This window comes from Corythoichthys intestinalis, chromosome 13, assembly GCF_030265065.1.
Source record: "Corythoichthys intestinalis isolate RoL2023-P3 chromosome 13, ASM3026506v1, whole genome shotgun sequence".
Lineage (NCBI taxonomy): Eukaryota > Metazoa > Chordata > Actinopteri > Syngnathiformes > Syngnathidae > Corythoichthys > Corythoichthys intestinalis.
Window position 1 is genome coordinate 55,540,699 of NC_080407.1, and position 15,940 is coordinate 55,556,638.

The 15,940-nt window shown below is 47.9% G+C and overlaps 2 protein-coding genes across 9 annotated transcripts in view; both read left to right on the forward strand.

Moving 5' to 3' along the window:
- Positions 1 to 10,087, forward strand: part of LOC130928471 (synaptopodin-2) — an 87,246-nt gene extending 77,159 nt beyond the window's left edge. For 2 of the 6 annotated variants that reach the window (XM_057855115.1, XM_057855116.1), the window contains exons 8-11: positions 4,049 to 4,200; positions 4,353 to 4,780; positions 5,510 to 8,793; positions 9,601 to 10,087. In XM_057855115.1, coding sequence (XP_057711098.1) covers positions 4,049 to 4,200; positions 4,353 to 4,780; positions 5,510 to 8,793; positions 9,601 to 10,083 — 4,347 coding nt within the window. In that variant the 3' untranslated portion in view covers positions 10,084 to 10,087. Of the gene's footprint in view, positions 1 to 1,241; positions 1,650 to 4,048; positions 4,201 to 4,352; positions 4,781 to 5,509 lie in introns of those variants that run through there. The other 4 variants (XM_057855117.1, XM_057855119.1, XM_057855120.1 and 1 more) reach the window with 4 other exon arrangements.
- A 622-nt stretch (positions 10,088 to 10,709) lies between these two features.
- LOC130928473 (myozenin-2-like) lies at positions 10,710 to 15,554 on the forward strand. Of its 3 annotated transcripts, XR_009066689.1 has the most exons (7): positions 10,710 to 10,857; positions 11,188 to 11,277; positions 11,563 to 11,729; positions 12,269 to 12,407; positions 12,915 to 13,098; positions 13,586 to 13,874; positions 15,413 to 15,554. XR_009066689.1 is itself a non-coding variant. In XM_057855121.1 (6 exons), the coding sequence occupies exons 2-6, from the start codon at positions 11,196 to 11,198 to the stop codon at positions 13,806 to 13,808; spliced, it is 795 nt and encodes a 264-aa protein (XP_057711104.1). In that variant the 5' UTR covers positions 10,710 to 10,857; positions 11,188 to 11,195; the 3' UTR covers positions 13,809 to 13,922. The 3 variants fall into 3 exon arrangements, 2 of the variants coding, with proteins under 2 accessions (XP_057711104.1, XP_057711105.1); XM_057855121.1 differs by lacking the exon at positions 15,413 to 15,554 and having other exon boundaries at positions 13,586 to 13,922; XM_057855122.1 differs by lacking the exons at positions 10,710 to 10,857; positions 15,413 to 15,554 and having other exon boundaries at positions 11,129 to 11,277; positions 13,586 to 13,922.
- The last annotated feature ends 386 nt before the right edge of the window (positions 15,555 to 15,940 follow it).

Consider the following 15,940-nt stretch of genomic DNA (forward strand, 5'->3'; position numbering starts at 1 on the left):
GCTTTCCAATGATGTATCACACATGCATATTGGGCAATTTTGAAATTTGGCCAAATTGGGGGGTCTCAGAGCGGAACTTCAAGTCACCCAAGTGTTTTCCGCCATATATATTATATATATGGCGGAAAACACAGACAAGACACATGAAGTCCCCGAACTATTTTTAATATGTCCGTTTTACCCTGGAAACCCCTGTTTACAGACGTCGCGCAACCGCTTTTGTTTCAACCTAGCCATAAAAAGGTAAGTAATCGTATTTATTATTTAAAATGTCAAAAAAAAAAAAAAATGTTTAAAAGAGTAAATATATGAAAAAGAACATCTCGACCACTCCTTGATGTCTGCGATTTCTGCATCGCGACCCTTGTTATATTACCATGTTTCACCCCTAAAATCCCTAAAAAAAAATCCAGCTGTGGCCATTCACAGCTGTGAAAGCCCGCAAACAGTTTGCTGAACACATCTCAACAAAGCACATGGATTACTGAAACCATGTCTGATTAGACGGGCGGGCTTTCTTGTGTACCGTCTTCAGAAGAGGCTTCCTCCTGGGGTGACAGCCATGCACACCAATTTGATGTATGGTCCGAGCACTAACAGGCTGACACCCCACCTCTTCAATCTCTGCAGCAATGCTGACAGCACTCCTGTAACAAGACACATGACAGTTTGGAGGGAAAATGACAAGCAGTACTAAATTTGGACATGTCGGGATGTAGTTTCTAAGGAGGGTACGCACCTTTGTTGCCAGGGGTTTAGATATTAAAGGCTATATTTTGAGTTATTTTTAGGGGGGGAAAATGAACTGTATTATTTAATGAACTGTGTTATATAGGTTGCACACAGACTACTTTTCATTTTGTCAAAGTCCCATGAAAAGATATACTTAAATATCGGCTGAAATGCGAGGGGTGTACTCACTTTGTGATACACTGTGTCAACCACTTCCGCACATATCCAAGCGGTCCATTTCATTCAGGAGCATAAAATATGACATAAATATGCTTTTATTTGCTGTTATACGGACTTTAAAACTAAGGTGAACGCGCCTTTTGGCCGGGTTGTCTGGATCTCGGTGGCCCTGGTTGTTGGAACCGCGCCAGCACGGGTCCGGCGGTTCGGCTGGCGTGATTCTGGCAATCTGGCTAAAAGGTTTGATTCCTTCAATTTGGTGACCCACGTGATTTTTGGCTTGTTGGATGGGACCCGGAGGAGGACGAGTCTACTGGAACTCTAATTGCGCCACAAAATTAAACTGCTGTTTTTGGGTGGGGAAAAACTATATAAGATCCACAGCTCCCCCTGCTGGGAGTGACTTCCAGCAACCTTAGTTACTGTGTGGTCCAAGTCAAAACAGTTCATTTTAAAAGTTAACCCTGGCAGTCATTCTGACGTCACCTAGCGGGCCGGACTTTAGCCAGAGATGCAGGAGAGGATGGAGGGAGTAGGGGTGGTGGCTCTGTTGTTGTTAAAATCCCTTTTCTCCGCCTGATTGTTCTATCATCTGCTCTGCATGGTGAGCTGTACGCGCACGCAAAATGAGAACTGGGGATTATGTCTGCATCACTCTGCAAGGTGGTGGGCCCTGGGGGTTTACTCTAGAAGAAGGCCCAGACACTGACACTGACGCACCTCTTCTAGTTTCCAAGGTAATCACACTTCGCATGTCACATTTTGACAAACATCTCTCACTATCATAAACAATACATTAAAAGGCAGATCTCCTACTTTTAATGGATTAGACATCTAGCGCCGTCAATGTCAGCCAAAGTTGTGAAAAGTGTATTTTTTGCTGTGTTTTGCCCGAGTGAAATTCCTCAGCAACCCTTATATGGTCAAAGCTGAGGAAAGAGTCTTCTGATTTGTTATCATTCTTAAAAAAAAAATTCAAATCAAAGCGGTCGGCTTCACGCTGAAAGGTATGCGAGCTCCAAAAAGTGCCATGCATAACTTTCTACTTGCACTCTCACACTATTAGAGCGTAGGAGCTTGATGGATCCACTCTGAAAAGTTCTGTCCATATAAGGGAACTTGTGTTTTCCCCTCTTCTGACCTGTGTACAAAAGTGATGAGGTCACTTGAGTTGTTTTTTTAAAGCAACAGAAACACAGTTTCAAAAACCGAGGCGTTACACAAATAAGGGCACACTTGTCTAACTCTTGTCTTGTATATCATGGAAACCTTCATTAGGGCAATGAAACCTTTTTTGGAGGAACGTATGTAACTCCCCTCGGGAAGCCTTGTACGGCCAGGATGGACGGGGGATTTTATCAGCTCTATAAAGCTGCCCATAAAAATCACATTTCATGCATACAAGTCAGGCATGTCTTGTTTTATGAGTTGCTGTCGTCGGGATTTGTTATGGTACAGCGCTGGATTGTTTTGTATTCATTTGACCAGTTGAGTTTGAAGGCCTACTTCTTTCATTGTGGTGAAACAGCGTCGTCTAGTGTCGAAAAGGTTTATTGCAATTGAATTAAACATTTGGCTTTGCATGGTTTTCTGCAATAAACGATTGCTGCCAGCGCCCAAATCCAAATAGAGTGGAAGTCACTCACAGTAGGGTGTCCTGAAGATCTTATTTTGTTGTCGCCACTCGAAAACAGCCGTCATGCTTGCACTTTTTCTCCATACAAGGCGCCAAGGGCGTAGGTTTGCATAGGGACGGTAGGGACATCACACTACCAACTTTTCAGGATGCTGAAATTATCCTCACCAACTTTTAAGCAACCTTATTTGCATTATATAATGACTTCAGTTATATAGATCATTTAGATTGTCTATCCATATGTTGCAAATGACCCTCCCATTATTAAGTGAATTACAGTACTTTTGTTATGTTCAGACTTTGACCCCTTTTCACTCGCTGAATGTGCCAGTCCATTTTTTTCCCCCACAAACGCAAGTTTGATTGGCTGATGACTTGAACCCCCAAACACCCCCTCCCCACACACACACACACCCGTTCACAGCCCGACAGAAATAGAACATGCCACCTCCTCCGCCCCCTTCATAGACTAGGGATGTTAGAAGTTTTTTTCCGCCAGCAGCAGCCGCCACTGTAAGTAATATAAAAAGAGGTCAATGCTGTGGAGGTGAGGAACACTTCACAAATTTTGCTACTGCTACAGCGCTTCAAGTTGATTCTACTCACTGACATTTCTTGAAATAAGAAAAACAGCTAGCTGAAAATAAGCTTAACAGACTTATTATAAGCAAAATGTTTGTATATTTAATCTGAAAAGAAAAACGTGTTTGTCAGAAATGTTCTTAATTCAAGAATATTGTTCAAAACATGATTTGAAAGAATTTTTATGTTATGTTTTACAAGTTAGACCTTTTGAGAAACTAATTGCTGTCTGTGTATTGTAAGTCCCACCTGTGGTTATGTGGGCAATTGCCCGTGCTGTGCAGAGTATCGCCTAGATAATTGTAAATTGTTCTCATAACATTTATGCTATGGATATTATCTGTGGGCATTTGCGTGTTGTTTTCAGCACCATTTTCTGCGTATGTTCTGGGACGTGTGCCCAACTACCATGGATATTATCTGAAATTGAGGCTTGTAGGTCTCACAACATGACAAGTGGGCATTTACGTGTTGTTTTCAGCACCATATTCTGCGTATGTTCTGAGACCTGTGCCCGTCTCGTCAACCCTGCGCTGTCATATGTACTTTGCGTTCCGGCACTTTATGATTTACAAATTAAGCACTGCCAACAGCAACAACAAACAATAATATGGCTAGAAGGCAAGCTGTCATGATGAAAAAGTGTTGACGAAATATTTCCATTGTCGTCATCGTTGACGAAAACCCCACTGGTCCATTTCTGAAATAATATTAAAGCAGGTTGTTGATCTGTTTCCTGACAAAGTACCGTGCGGTCAATTTTCAAAGGAACTCTGGTTATGGACTGTTAATATGGCACGCTGCTATTTATTTAAATTGTCTTATTAATGAAGTGTTCTATGGTCCGTGGAAAGCAATTACAAGAGAGCAAAGTCATCCTTCACTGTAATAGCTGCCCTTTCGTTTTATGCTTTACAGGTGGAGGAAAGCGGGTGCGCTTCCCAAGCTGGCGTACGGGAAGGGGACAGGTTGGTGGCGTTGAATGGAGAGCCGTGTGCCGGCGTGGCTCTTTCACAGGCTCAAGCCATAGTGGACGCGACGAGCGGGTGTCTACGCTTGCTTATCAAGAGGTAGAGAAATCGTGATGTCCCTCTGCTGAGTTTATCGCCAGTAGACGTCCAAACTATTTGAAGGAACGAATATTTACTTTAAAAGTATTGGACGTCTATGGCTGTCAAAGTCCGCCAATGAGTTACCAGCAGCGTAAAATTTCCCCCTTTAGACGGAGAGGTGCGAAGGAGCCTTCAAAGATGAGGGAGCTCTACATATCCGAGTCCCAAGATGAAGTGTCCGACGGAGATCTGCATCGGGACAGCAGTGGAGAGACTCCCTCGCCGTCCCTTTCCCAGATAACCTTGGACAACATGGTAGCATCTCCGCACTTGACTCGAAAGCCCCTCAGCCAGCACGGGGTGGTGCAAGGGAGGGCGCCAGCAGCATCGGCATCACCTGGGAGGGGCATCCTGAGCGGTGGAGTGGGAGGCCCCGGGGTGAGCGCCGGATCCCCAGGAGCGGGAGGAGGGCCCTGTGAGCTTCCCGGCTCTTTTAGTCTCTCTTTCCAAATCTCCTCAGACGACGGAACGCCCGTCGAGGAGCAGGATTCCGATTCCGATCCGGAGAAACCCAACAAACACCGAGCGAGGCACGCCAGTGAGTAAACTTAATAGAATGAGTCGATTTCTTAAGGACTTTGCGCGTGTGGGTTAGAGGTCATTTGACAATGGGTGAATTCCAAAGCATGCCTGAAAATAACCATTCCTTTGAATGAATTATCCAGCCAACAAATGAAACAATAACTTGAGCTTGGAAACTCTTAAGAGGCGTGTTTGGTTTTTTTTTAACTGAGCTGTTGCGGAGGCCATAAATACACTCGGGTTACGTTAACCATGCCTGCAGAAGCGCGGCGGTTTGACAGACACCAGCATGTGCGACCCGAAGCCGTTACCTGATCTCCCCCCATACGACGGGGTGCTTTAACCGAGCTAAAATAGCGATTTGGACGTTCACTCATGGCTGTCCTTGTCACCTTCAGGTTAGTCTTGCAGGAAATTCAAACAAGTACTTGTTTTTATTAAGTAACTATCCTTAATTCTTCCACTTAAAGAGTGTGGTCGTTGCTAAATAAATGTTTGCAGACTTTCCAATTCATTGAAATACTTGGAGAGTGAATTCGCAGCCAAATTTATGGGAATGTCGATTGAATGCAGCATGCTCTCCATGGGTCAAAGACTTTTGTAATTGCTTTGCGGCTTTATGACTGACAAATGAGGGAGAGAAGAATGTTAGGGATGAACGCTTGTACGTTGCAGATCCGTTGTGTTGTTTTATTGTCGACTTTCCTTGACCAGAAAAGCCGTCAAACAAAGTGTCTCTCCGCAGGGCTCAGGCGCAGCGAGAGTCTGTCCGAGAAGCAGGTGAAGGAGGCCAAGTCCAAATGTAAGCGGATCGCGCTTCTTCTTAGCGCCGCGCAGCCCAACCCCAACAACAAGGGCCTGTTGATGTTCAAGAAGCACCGTCAGAGAGCCAAGAAGTACACCCTCGTGAGCTACGGTACCGGCGAGGACGAGCGAGAAGACAGCACCGAAGAGGACGAAGAAGACTCGCGGAAGGGAATCCGCGTGGTCGAATTCACGCTCGAGGATCGAGACGAGTCGGATTTAGAGAAGCGCTTCCTCGCGAATGCCCGCGGCGGCAAAAGCGTGCTGACCATCTGCCTGGATAAAAGTCTCCTCGACGGCGAGCGGAATCAAACGCGGATGGAGTGTTTGCCCGAAACCAAGGGCAAAGGCGCCCTCATGTTCGCCCAGAGGCGTCAGCGAATGGACGAGATTGCGGCCGAGCACGAAGAGCTTCGGCGTCAAGGGATGCCCGTGGAAGGGGCGAAAGCGGAACCGGATCAAGCGTACATGGATGTGAATGTTCACCAGCAGCAGCAGTACCAGCAATACCAGGAACAGCAGTACTATGAGCAACAACAACAGCAGCAGCAATTCCAGCAGCAACAGCAATACCAACAATATCAGCAGCAGTATGAGCAACAGCAAATGCATCAGCAAGATCAGCATCTTCACTTTTCCGGGGATGGTTCAGTGCAACCGCAAAGCCACGAGGCGCGGAGCTCTTTAAGCAATCGCACCGCAAAGCCCTTTCCGGTACAAAACGTGGCAGCGACCCCTTACTCTCCTGCAATGAGTGGGACTAATCAATATTCTGTGGGCCAAGGAGAGCAGATCGCCTCTCGTGACGAGCGCATTTCCACGCCTGCAATCAGGTCGGGGATCCTGGATTTAAAGAGGAGAAATGTCGCCAAGCCCATGTTCACGTTCAAAGAGACACCAAAGATGTCACCTAATCCAGAGTTGCTGAACCTCGTTAACATGAGTAACAAGAAGATTGGTTTTGAGTCAGGACCCGAGGAAGACTACCTCAGCCTAGGGGCTGAGGCTTGTAATTTCCTCCTGTCCTCACGCTCGAAACACAAAAATCCTCCGCCGGTGGCCCCGAAGCCTGTGATTGATCCCAGCGCTGCCCCTTGGTCTCCGCAGATGGAAGTAACCAATCAGGGCATGCCTCAGCATTCTGAAAATAGTGCATCCACACCTGCTGTAGCCCCCGCCGCAAAGACCACCCTTTCAAATGACCGAGAGCCAACCTCTACTGTGCATGTCTCTGGGCCATCTCCCCCTCAAGCCCAACTGGAAGCCCCTGCACACGCCGCTGTGCAACAACAGACGTGGCCACCGGTAAGCCAACAACAAGTGGGCATCCAAGAGGGAAACTGTAACGTAAGATCTTCCCCCTTGCCCGAGACCGGTACTGAAAGAATTTGGGATTCCGTACAAGTAACCCCGCAGCAATCGACAATTTCCTGTTATCCGGCTCAAGTACAGCCCCATGAGCCACCCTTGAGTCAGTCCTCTCTCCAGCCACAATGGACAACGCCTCAACCCACTCACAGTCAAGTGCAGTCCCAGACCGCTGCCAATACATGGACACCCCAAATTCAGGCATCATGGAATCAGGCAGAGCAAGCACCGTCACACGCCCAGCCATCCTGGTGTCAGCCTCAAGAATTACCACAGTCCCAAACAGAACCAAACTGGACACACGCTTCTGAACCGCAAGCGCAGCAAATTCAGCCAGCCTGGGGTCGCCCACAAGAACCGATGCTGCAGCAGCAGGTTTCCTGGGCCCAGGCTCCACCAGTAGACTCTCAACCAACATGGGCTCAACATGAATCCCAAGCTCAGGCTCCTTGTGTTCAGCCAGAATTTCAGCAACAGCCATCATGGGGTCAAATTGCAGAGGCAAAATCTTGGCCGCAGGCCCAAGCACCAGATCAACAATGGGCTTCGGCTCAGCCCCAAGCACATCCTCCAATAATTACCTGGCCTCCACCTCCACCCACTTGGACCGAAACAGCCCAAGCACAACCACACGTGCAGCCTCCAGCCGGTTTGAACGCTTGGGCACCTGTTCCCGCTCAGCCGCAGCCGCAACCATCTTGGACCCAGCAGCCCGCAGAACAGGTCCAGGGTCCCTCCAATTCCTGGGAGGGCGAGCAAGGTCCGCCCCAACATCAGGCAACCTGGGTCCAGTCTGATCGTCCTCAGCCACAGCCGTCCTGGCAACAAGCACCCTTAAAAACCGTGCAGCAGCCTGCGATGAACGCATGGTCGCAGGCTCAAACCCCTCCCACTACCTGGACACCGCAGTCCCAACAAACCTCTGGGGCCAACACTCCACCTTTGCCCAAGCCTTGGAATACCCAACAAAAGCGCGGCCCACAGCGAGTAAAAGCTTTCACCTCTGGTCACAATGTTTCATTCCCCGTCAACCCCTTGGCCACCGTCCTGAACCCGTCATCCTCCGGTTCGGCTTACGAGATGCCTGCCGTCCGAGGGAAAGGCGCCGACATGTTTGCCAAAAGGCAATCTCGCATGGAGAAGTACGTGGTGGACTCTGAGACCGTGCAGGCTAACATGGCGGGTCGATCCACGTCGCCGGCTGCTTCCTTACCAAGCGAGTGGAAGTACACCCCCAACGTACGTGCTCCGCCCTCACGTGGTTTCAATCCCATCCAGTCCCCCTCCTATCCGCCGGGTGCGTCCAAGCAGCCTCCTTCTAGCGCCCCGGAGTCAAAAGCTAAGAAAAAAGGCAAACAAGGACCTCCCCCAAAACCGCTTGACGTTGTTGACGTCATGAAGCATCAACCCTACCAACTTAGCGCCTCCCTTTTTACATACGGGCCTGCAGCAGAAACTGCAAAAGAGTCTTCTCCTAAGCCCAGCTGTTCACCCCAGAACCAGCAACCGGTTCAGTCAGCTGGAACATTTAGCACTTCGTACCCCGAGCAGCCTAATGATGGCAACTATCAGCCAAGTCCTAACGCTTATCCCCAGCAACCTTCAGGTGGTCCTTACTGGCAACCACATAATAAACAACCCCCTCAATTGCCTAGTCCCCAGTACCCACCACCGCAAGTCCCTTACGAAGCAGCTGCTAGTCCCCCTTACCTTTCACCTAGCTTAGCCTTCCAGCAGCCAACTCACGCAAATGTAGCTCCTAGCTATCCCGTCGCTTCACCGCCTGGCTCTACGACCAGCGGCAACGCTGGCGCGGCGCCAAAACCAAAGTTTATGGCTAAAAAAAGCTCTGCTCAGGTGTGGAAGCCCACTGTCCCTGAGAAGGAGTAATTCTTGCTCCCCGTTGTCTGTGTTTATTTTAATGTCATAGAAACGATTCATTTTTCAGCTAACTCAAGAAGAGTTGCTTTAAAAATGAGCCGTTTTTACATTGACTACACAGTAACTTTGTCAAATCACCACTTTGAAATCAAAGTTTGAAAACTTGCGAATCTCGTTTGCCCTCAAGCAAATTTATTTAAAGCTTCATTTTCCTTTTTTTTTTGTCAGCTGTTGCATCACGCTAGCTGTTATATTTAACTGAGGTGCGCGCATAGCCGGCTTGAATTTCAACATGAGCCACTATGACCCAGATTCATATCTAATATACAGTATATATTCCAACAATACTGTTATATGAATTCAATTGTGTTGCATTTATTTATATTTGCTTGTTAGCTGCTATATTTTTCATGTGCCACGTTTTTTTCCCTTTTTGTGTTTTCTTCTTGACACAGCGCACTTTCTGTACTATTCACTGCAGTGCCATTAAAACAAACTCTTATCCTTCTTTGGCTTTCTTTTTTTTACTCTGTTTTGCATGCCTTTTGTGTTTCTTCTTTCCTATGTTGAAAATACAACACAATTTACTTCATGAACTATAGAATGAGAAGTCGAACCATGTACAAATGAAGTCTAATCGAATCAAAAAACTTAGGGTACACATAACAGTACTGTATTTCTTTCCATGCTTCTTCTTGCACTTCCCTTTTTCACCACACGGGTGCAGAATTTAGTCAGAAAATTAGATATGCAAGAAACGTGTCTGGTCTGTTTCCCTTCTAGGTGGCTGGCAGGAGTTACTCTCTGTCGCCTCCAGGTAGAGCGCCCTCCACAGGCCATCAGTCGCCCGCTTCCTCCGGGAGACACCCCGCGTCCAGGCAGACGTACTGCCAGGAGAAAGCCCCCAAAGCCATCACGCCCTGGGAGGCGGCGTCTCGCCACCCCCTGGGGCTGGTGGACGAAGCCTTTGCCTTCCAGGAACTCCAGCAGAACCTGGCCTCTAGCGTTCGACTGGCGGCCCAGCGTAAGCCACCTCCCCAGTGGACGGCCGGGGGGTCCCGGCAAAAGACAGGCGGTCACTGGAGCTGGGGTCCCGGTCGGGGGGGTGTCGCTAGCAGCGGCCAACGTGTCGGATACGGGTCCCTGCCCAGACAGTGGCAGCCTCATAGGTCTGCGACCCAGTTCGGGCCCCCGTCTCAGGGGAGGAGACCACCAATGGGACTGCAAAAGTCTTTTTATAGCACCAATTACAACTGGCAGCAGTAGGACGCGAAGGCTTTAGAAACTTTGCATGCGACACTTGTATTAATATCACATAGAAACTTTGAAGTTGAATGAATGTGGCGGGCATTAGTTATGTTCTTCCACTTTTGGGTTCATTTCAGTACATTTTTTTGCAGTGGTAGTTCCTATATAGCATGTCACCAAATTCAGAATAGCAGCACCCAACACGCTTTACTCCTGTTTTTTCTTTATAGCATTTTTTACCAACCAGAATGAGCCAATTGTACTTCAACTCGACAAATTAACCAGTTCCTAGGGTTTTGAACAGATAAAGGGGGATTGTAGGCCTACTAGACATGCTAGATGAGCTAATGCTAATAGCTGTTTGAAAATGCTCTTGTTTCTGCTGTGAATTCAGTTATTCACGAGTAGACGTCCAATCCGTTTGAATTGGAAGGGATGGCATTCACTGCAGCCCTTCCAGTTCAAATCGATTGGACACTGGAAACCAATGAGTTAATTTAGGGTTGCTTTAAGAAGCCGAATAACTGGATCAAGGAGTTGCAGTTCTATTGATTTCTTGTGCCCGCCCTGCTACTGTAACATTACCAACCAAGAGAGAGTAGCGCTCTAAATTTAGCCTTCCTTCACTTGTATACCAATGACAACATCCTGACACCCATTTAGTCACTCGGTGAGGTCGAGCCGCGGACCCCCGACCCCTCCCCTGTTCCCTGTGTGCCCACTCTGCTCACTGTCCATCTTTTCCCACTCTTGGAGACTCCTGCCCCGCCGCCACCGGAACCTTCAGGGCAGGTAAGCGACCACCTGCACAGGTAACTCTTCACAGTGCAACTTTTCCCTTTCAATCGCGTGTCTTTCATCTCCCAAAATGGGTCCGAGGGTCCAAAACTTCGAGGGTATACCTGGTGAAATTTTCCAAAGCGTTAATTCCGTTCACGATCGATTCGCAGGGTCCTGACACAGCCGCTTTGCAGTGTAGGACAAGCATGTGCTCGCAGTTTAACGGCCCAAGGTTATTTAAAGAGATGTGCAAACTTTGCCCTTTTCTGTGCCCTGATTAGTCAGCGTGGATGGCGACTTGTGTTGTCGAGGTCACGCTAATGCGTCCTACCTAATTCCTAGGGGAAGCCATGTCTCTTTTCTCCACCATGACGACCGGGGAGAGGAAGCTTCAGGCTGCGGCAATCTGCAGGGAGATTCAAGGCCTGGAAGGTAGTTGTTTACAGACCTTCCTAACCTTTTTTGTTTGGAATTTTTTATAACAACATCCTAATATCAACAACAGTTCTTCTTCTCGAGTAGTGGTCATTCGTTTCTTTCCTAAAGCTTTCCTGTAAATGAATACTCAGCCAAATGTAACCAATCCCTTTGTCGTTGTTATCCGGAACACGTTATTTGAGGCGAGGACAACTGCTGTCTGGCATGAGGCGGCTCCGAATGCCACCGACAGCTGAGACACGGTGTCGTACATGCATACTCTCCCGTTTGTCTGCGCAGACGTGGAGATGGATCTCGGCAAGAAGGTGAGCGTGCCCCAGGACATCATGCTGGAGGAGCTGTCCCTGGAATCTAATCGGGGTTCACGGCTCTTCAAGATGCGCCAGGAACGCTCCCGAAAGTACACCTTTGAAAACGTCCTCAACGACCGCAACACGCAGCTCAACGTAGGTGCCGAGTCCATCTCGTTACACTGAGTTTTTGGCTAGAAACGAATGTTTTGAACATGAGACGGCTGGCAACGAATGATTGTTTTAGTACCGATGACAGGGATGGACGTCCTCGTTCATTCGCAACTCTCAGCTAAAACAGATTAGACAGTGGGAATTGATGAGATAAGATTAAAACTGATGCGACAGTCGGAAGGTTGTTGATTTGTTTCCCTAGTTTGTGTCGTAAATGGACCAAGTTACTGTTTAAAAAATGTTCATTTTTAAAGCAACCAATTAGTTTTTTTAAATGTTTTCCAACTAATCCCATTTTTTAAAATTAATCTCTCTCAGAAGCCCCTCCGCCCACACTCCACTCCTGCTTATCTTTGAAGTGAGGTTTCGCATACTCCTGCTTTGTTTACCGCTCGGGGGCGAGTAGAGGGATTTTGTTTTGACTTGTCAACATTTCCTCAGGAAGTTCTGGAGTAAATCATCATAAATATTCTTCACGAGCATGAATGGGCCACAAACTTTTTGTTGTCATGCCCTTTTAGAACACGACCGACTCGCCAGCTGATAAAGGGAATTCCACAGAGGACCGCAACTCTGCTGACAACGCGGTCGGCGTGCACCAGGCCTGCACGACAGAAACCGTGACAGAAACTGTGCCAGATCCGCACAGCATCGCGCCTGGTAAGCCACGACCAGGTCCGGACTGAGAACGTGTAGCTAGGAGACCAGCGATTGGACGTCTAGCGCAGTCAATGGCTCTGAAAAATGCTGATTCAATGCTCGTTGGATGGATTTGATAATGGATTTTATGTCAGTGGTAGCGAATGAATGAAATATGCCGTCCCACAAGCGCAGTGGGCTTGCCCAGGGGTCTGTTTGGTCTGCGCTTCTTCCCCCTGAGGGCAAAACATAAACTCAGGAAAGAGGATTGTTCATTGTGAGCGCTTCGGACGTGACACGAAGCCCCCCCCACCGCCTGCCCGCCCCTCTCATTATGTAAGCTTCCCACCCCCCACCCATCCTCCCTGAGTGATGCACTGGCTCTGAAGGATGGTACTTTTGATAGGCCTGCCTTTCTCTCTGGTTCCAACATTTGCACATATGCTACAGCTAAGCTAACATCACAGTTTCTCCAGAAATTACATTCCTAGTTTCTAAAGCAACTCTGGTTTGTCTGTCATTCCCTAGGGTACGGGGGTCCGTTGAAAGACGTCCCTCCGGAGAAATTCAACAGCACGGCCATCCCAAAGTCCTATCACTCGCCGTGGGACCGGGCTCTTATCAGAGACCTGACCCAAGATGACACTCTCATCTCCTGCGTTTCCGAACCCGAACCACCGGCGGACCTGCCGGGCTACAAAAGCTTCAATAGGTAAACCTGTCTAACCTTATTGGCGGTGAAAAGCATTCCATTTACTGTCTGTCACGTGCGCTCATGTGCTAGCATATTGCATCAGGCTTCCATCACAAAGTCTGTTCGGTCATGTGCCATTATATTGCCACCCATGCATCACAAAGGTTTCCATCATAAGGACTGTGCGCTCCTTAATATGTAACAAAGAACAACTGAGAACAGTATATAAGGCACAAACAACTTGCATTCAGTGTCAGGTCATCAGCGTTCTAGCATCAATAGAGTCCTGTGTCTGCGATACACAACTGGTTCCGCCGTCCCCTTCGTGACAGTACGACCTGACCAAAATGGAACCAGTGTTCCAGCATATGTTTGCATGCCAACTATCCATTACCGCTTGACCTGATTGTTTTCTTTGCCTGTCAACATCAATAAAACCCTGTGTCTGCGATATGCAATTGGTTCCTCCGTCTCGTACCTGACACTGTTACGCCGCTACCTGCAGAGTGGCCATCCCATTCGGCGGCTTCTCCAAGGCACCCGTCAAGACCCCGAAGGCGGAGTTCGTCGTGCCAGACTACCCCGACCTCAGAGGGGGCGCTTCGGCCTGTCGACCTTCTTTCAACCGAGCCGCTTTAGGGTGGCAGGCAGAAGGCGCGCCGGTCCCGGTCCCGGTCCCCGTCGTGTCCCAGGAGGCCACGATTCCCCCTGAGTCAGATGACCTTTGATCCTGCTAGCAACAGTCAAAATGAGGCACAACAACCTGTGGAGTAGTCACAAATAATCTTAAACAGGTATACTGTGCCAAGGTATTTTTCTTCAATAAAATTGTGTCCAATGCATTTTTTGTTGTCAGTACTAGAGTAGGAACCTCTGGGTACTTCACGATACGATATTGACAATACAAGGGGAAGGAATCTGACCTTTTAGCCAGACTTTTAGCCGAACCCCGGTGGAATCCCGGCCAAAAGCCCAAACTCCGCGCGTTCACCTTAGTCTTAACCCCTTGTACTGACTCCATTTTGAAAGCTGGCTTCGAAGCATAAGTTGACAATTTATTCAGGTCGACAGCGATCAAACGGCAAAACGAACAGAAACAGACTCAGGTGAGGAGGCAAGGTCGCCATATCACAAGTCAACAAAAGGTTCCTGAGAAAAATGGCAATGCTTAGTTAAACATTCAGTCTTTTGAAGGCTCTGGCGGAGCGAGCTGTGTGCAGGAAGAAGGGTGTTTGGGCGTTGTTTAGGATTATTGTCTGTGGATTGGACAGGAGGATTCGGGAGTTACTGTTGTCAGGGCAGCGAGGGTTGTGGACTTTCCTACCTCAGCGTCAAAGGGGCTCTTGCAGTCTTGTCAGTCGTGTTATCAGTTGGATATCGGGCGTTCTCCAGTGTTCCTTGTGTTGGGACAGGTCGTTCCGCCATTTGTTCTGGACTGGCCGGGAGAACTGATTGCGAGAGTATGTAGTGTAGATCTCAGCGTCAATCATGCTCAGTCATTTGCATGACACATGACATTTGGATTTAGCAACAAATTCAGAAACAAGGTAACTGGCTTTGAAGGCTTTCTCATTTGCCTTTGTAGTTTTTCCTTAAAAAAAAAGTTGCCTGTTTCTATGCGTTTTTTACGAAGGTGAACAAAATAGTCCATCGACGTGTTTTGAAGCGACTGCAACTGGTCATGTCGCGTTCAAGAACTGCTCAGATTTCTAGCCAGCAGGTTGGAGACAACTGCTATAGATGATTACTGTAGTCTTACTCTTGATTTGAATGTATTTTATTGTGCTGGAAATGCGCATCTCATTTTAGGCGCATTCCAGGCGTCAGTCGGAGAGTGCTTGGAATGTGGCCACTCCCTTTCCCACCTACTCCTCGCCGTCCAATACTGGATCCCCTCGCTGCTCTCTTTCAGAAAGATAGCGACGCGTGCTAACTATATTTAGCGCCCATCTGCATGAACAGAGCTAGACGTCCGATCCGTTTGAAGTGGGAGGGTTGGCAGCGAATGAACATTCGTTCCCTCCCAGTTCAAACGGATCGAACGTCTACTCATTGACAGAGTTTTAGTTTAGTTTCCACGAGCCACACGATTGGATGTCCAAAATCGGTAATACAGTTGCGCGAACTCCATTTGAACCGTGACTAGCATTTATCAGAAGGTCCAAGCGGGAAATAATATTGGCACAGGCTGCAGCGTAGGCCACCGGTCAAGGAGGGCGGAGGGGAGCCAGACAATTCGATTATTCGTGTCTGACTGCTTTCCCCCCAGGCGTGTTTCACTTGGCATGAGGCAGCGGGATTCTCAGCTATGCATTTTATTTGTTTCATCTAGGAAAAAGTCAACTTGGCTGATGAAGGCTCATCACAGTCTCCACTTTTGGCCGCACTCCAGAGTAACGCGGTCAAGTGCCAACCAGGAAGTGCTGCTTATGTCATGCACTTTTCTGCAGTAAGACCACAGAATAAAAAAAGCAAACCATCATCGTCTACTTTCACGAGTCAGGAAATGATGACAATTTTTGCATCGTGGTGTAGGAGTCCCCAACCACTGGGCCGGTTGCGCATTTGGTACCGGACTGCACAGAAATAATATTTTATGAACTCTTGACACACCAAAATGCCTGCCTAGTTTCTTGATATAATAATAAAACTGGATAGGATGATGTCATGGAGCTAGCACCTAGGAACTATTTGTTCATCAGATTTGTTCCTGGAAATAATTAGCTAACACGCTAGCGAAGATGACTGAAAAACATATGTCTTTGGACAGCTTTTTTGTGGCTGTTGTCATAGAAATCAATTGGAACTAGCGCATAGCATCCATTCTCTTTTATTTTTTTTATGTCTATGTGCGCTTGTC

Coding starts and splice junctions, on each gene's coding strand:
- LOC130928473 (XM_057855121.1), top strand. CDS start 11,196: ATGTCTCTTTTCTCCACCATGACGACCGGGGAGAGGAAGCTTCAGGCT. Junction 11,278..11,562: donor GGAGATTCAAGGCCTGGAAG/GTAGTTGTTTAC, acceptor TTGTCTGCGCAG/ACGTGGAGATGGATCTCGGC. Junction 12,408..12,914: donor TCCGCACAGCATCGCGCCTG/GTAAGCCACGAC, acceptor GTCATTCCCTAG/GGTACGGGGGTCCGTTGAAA.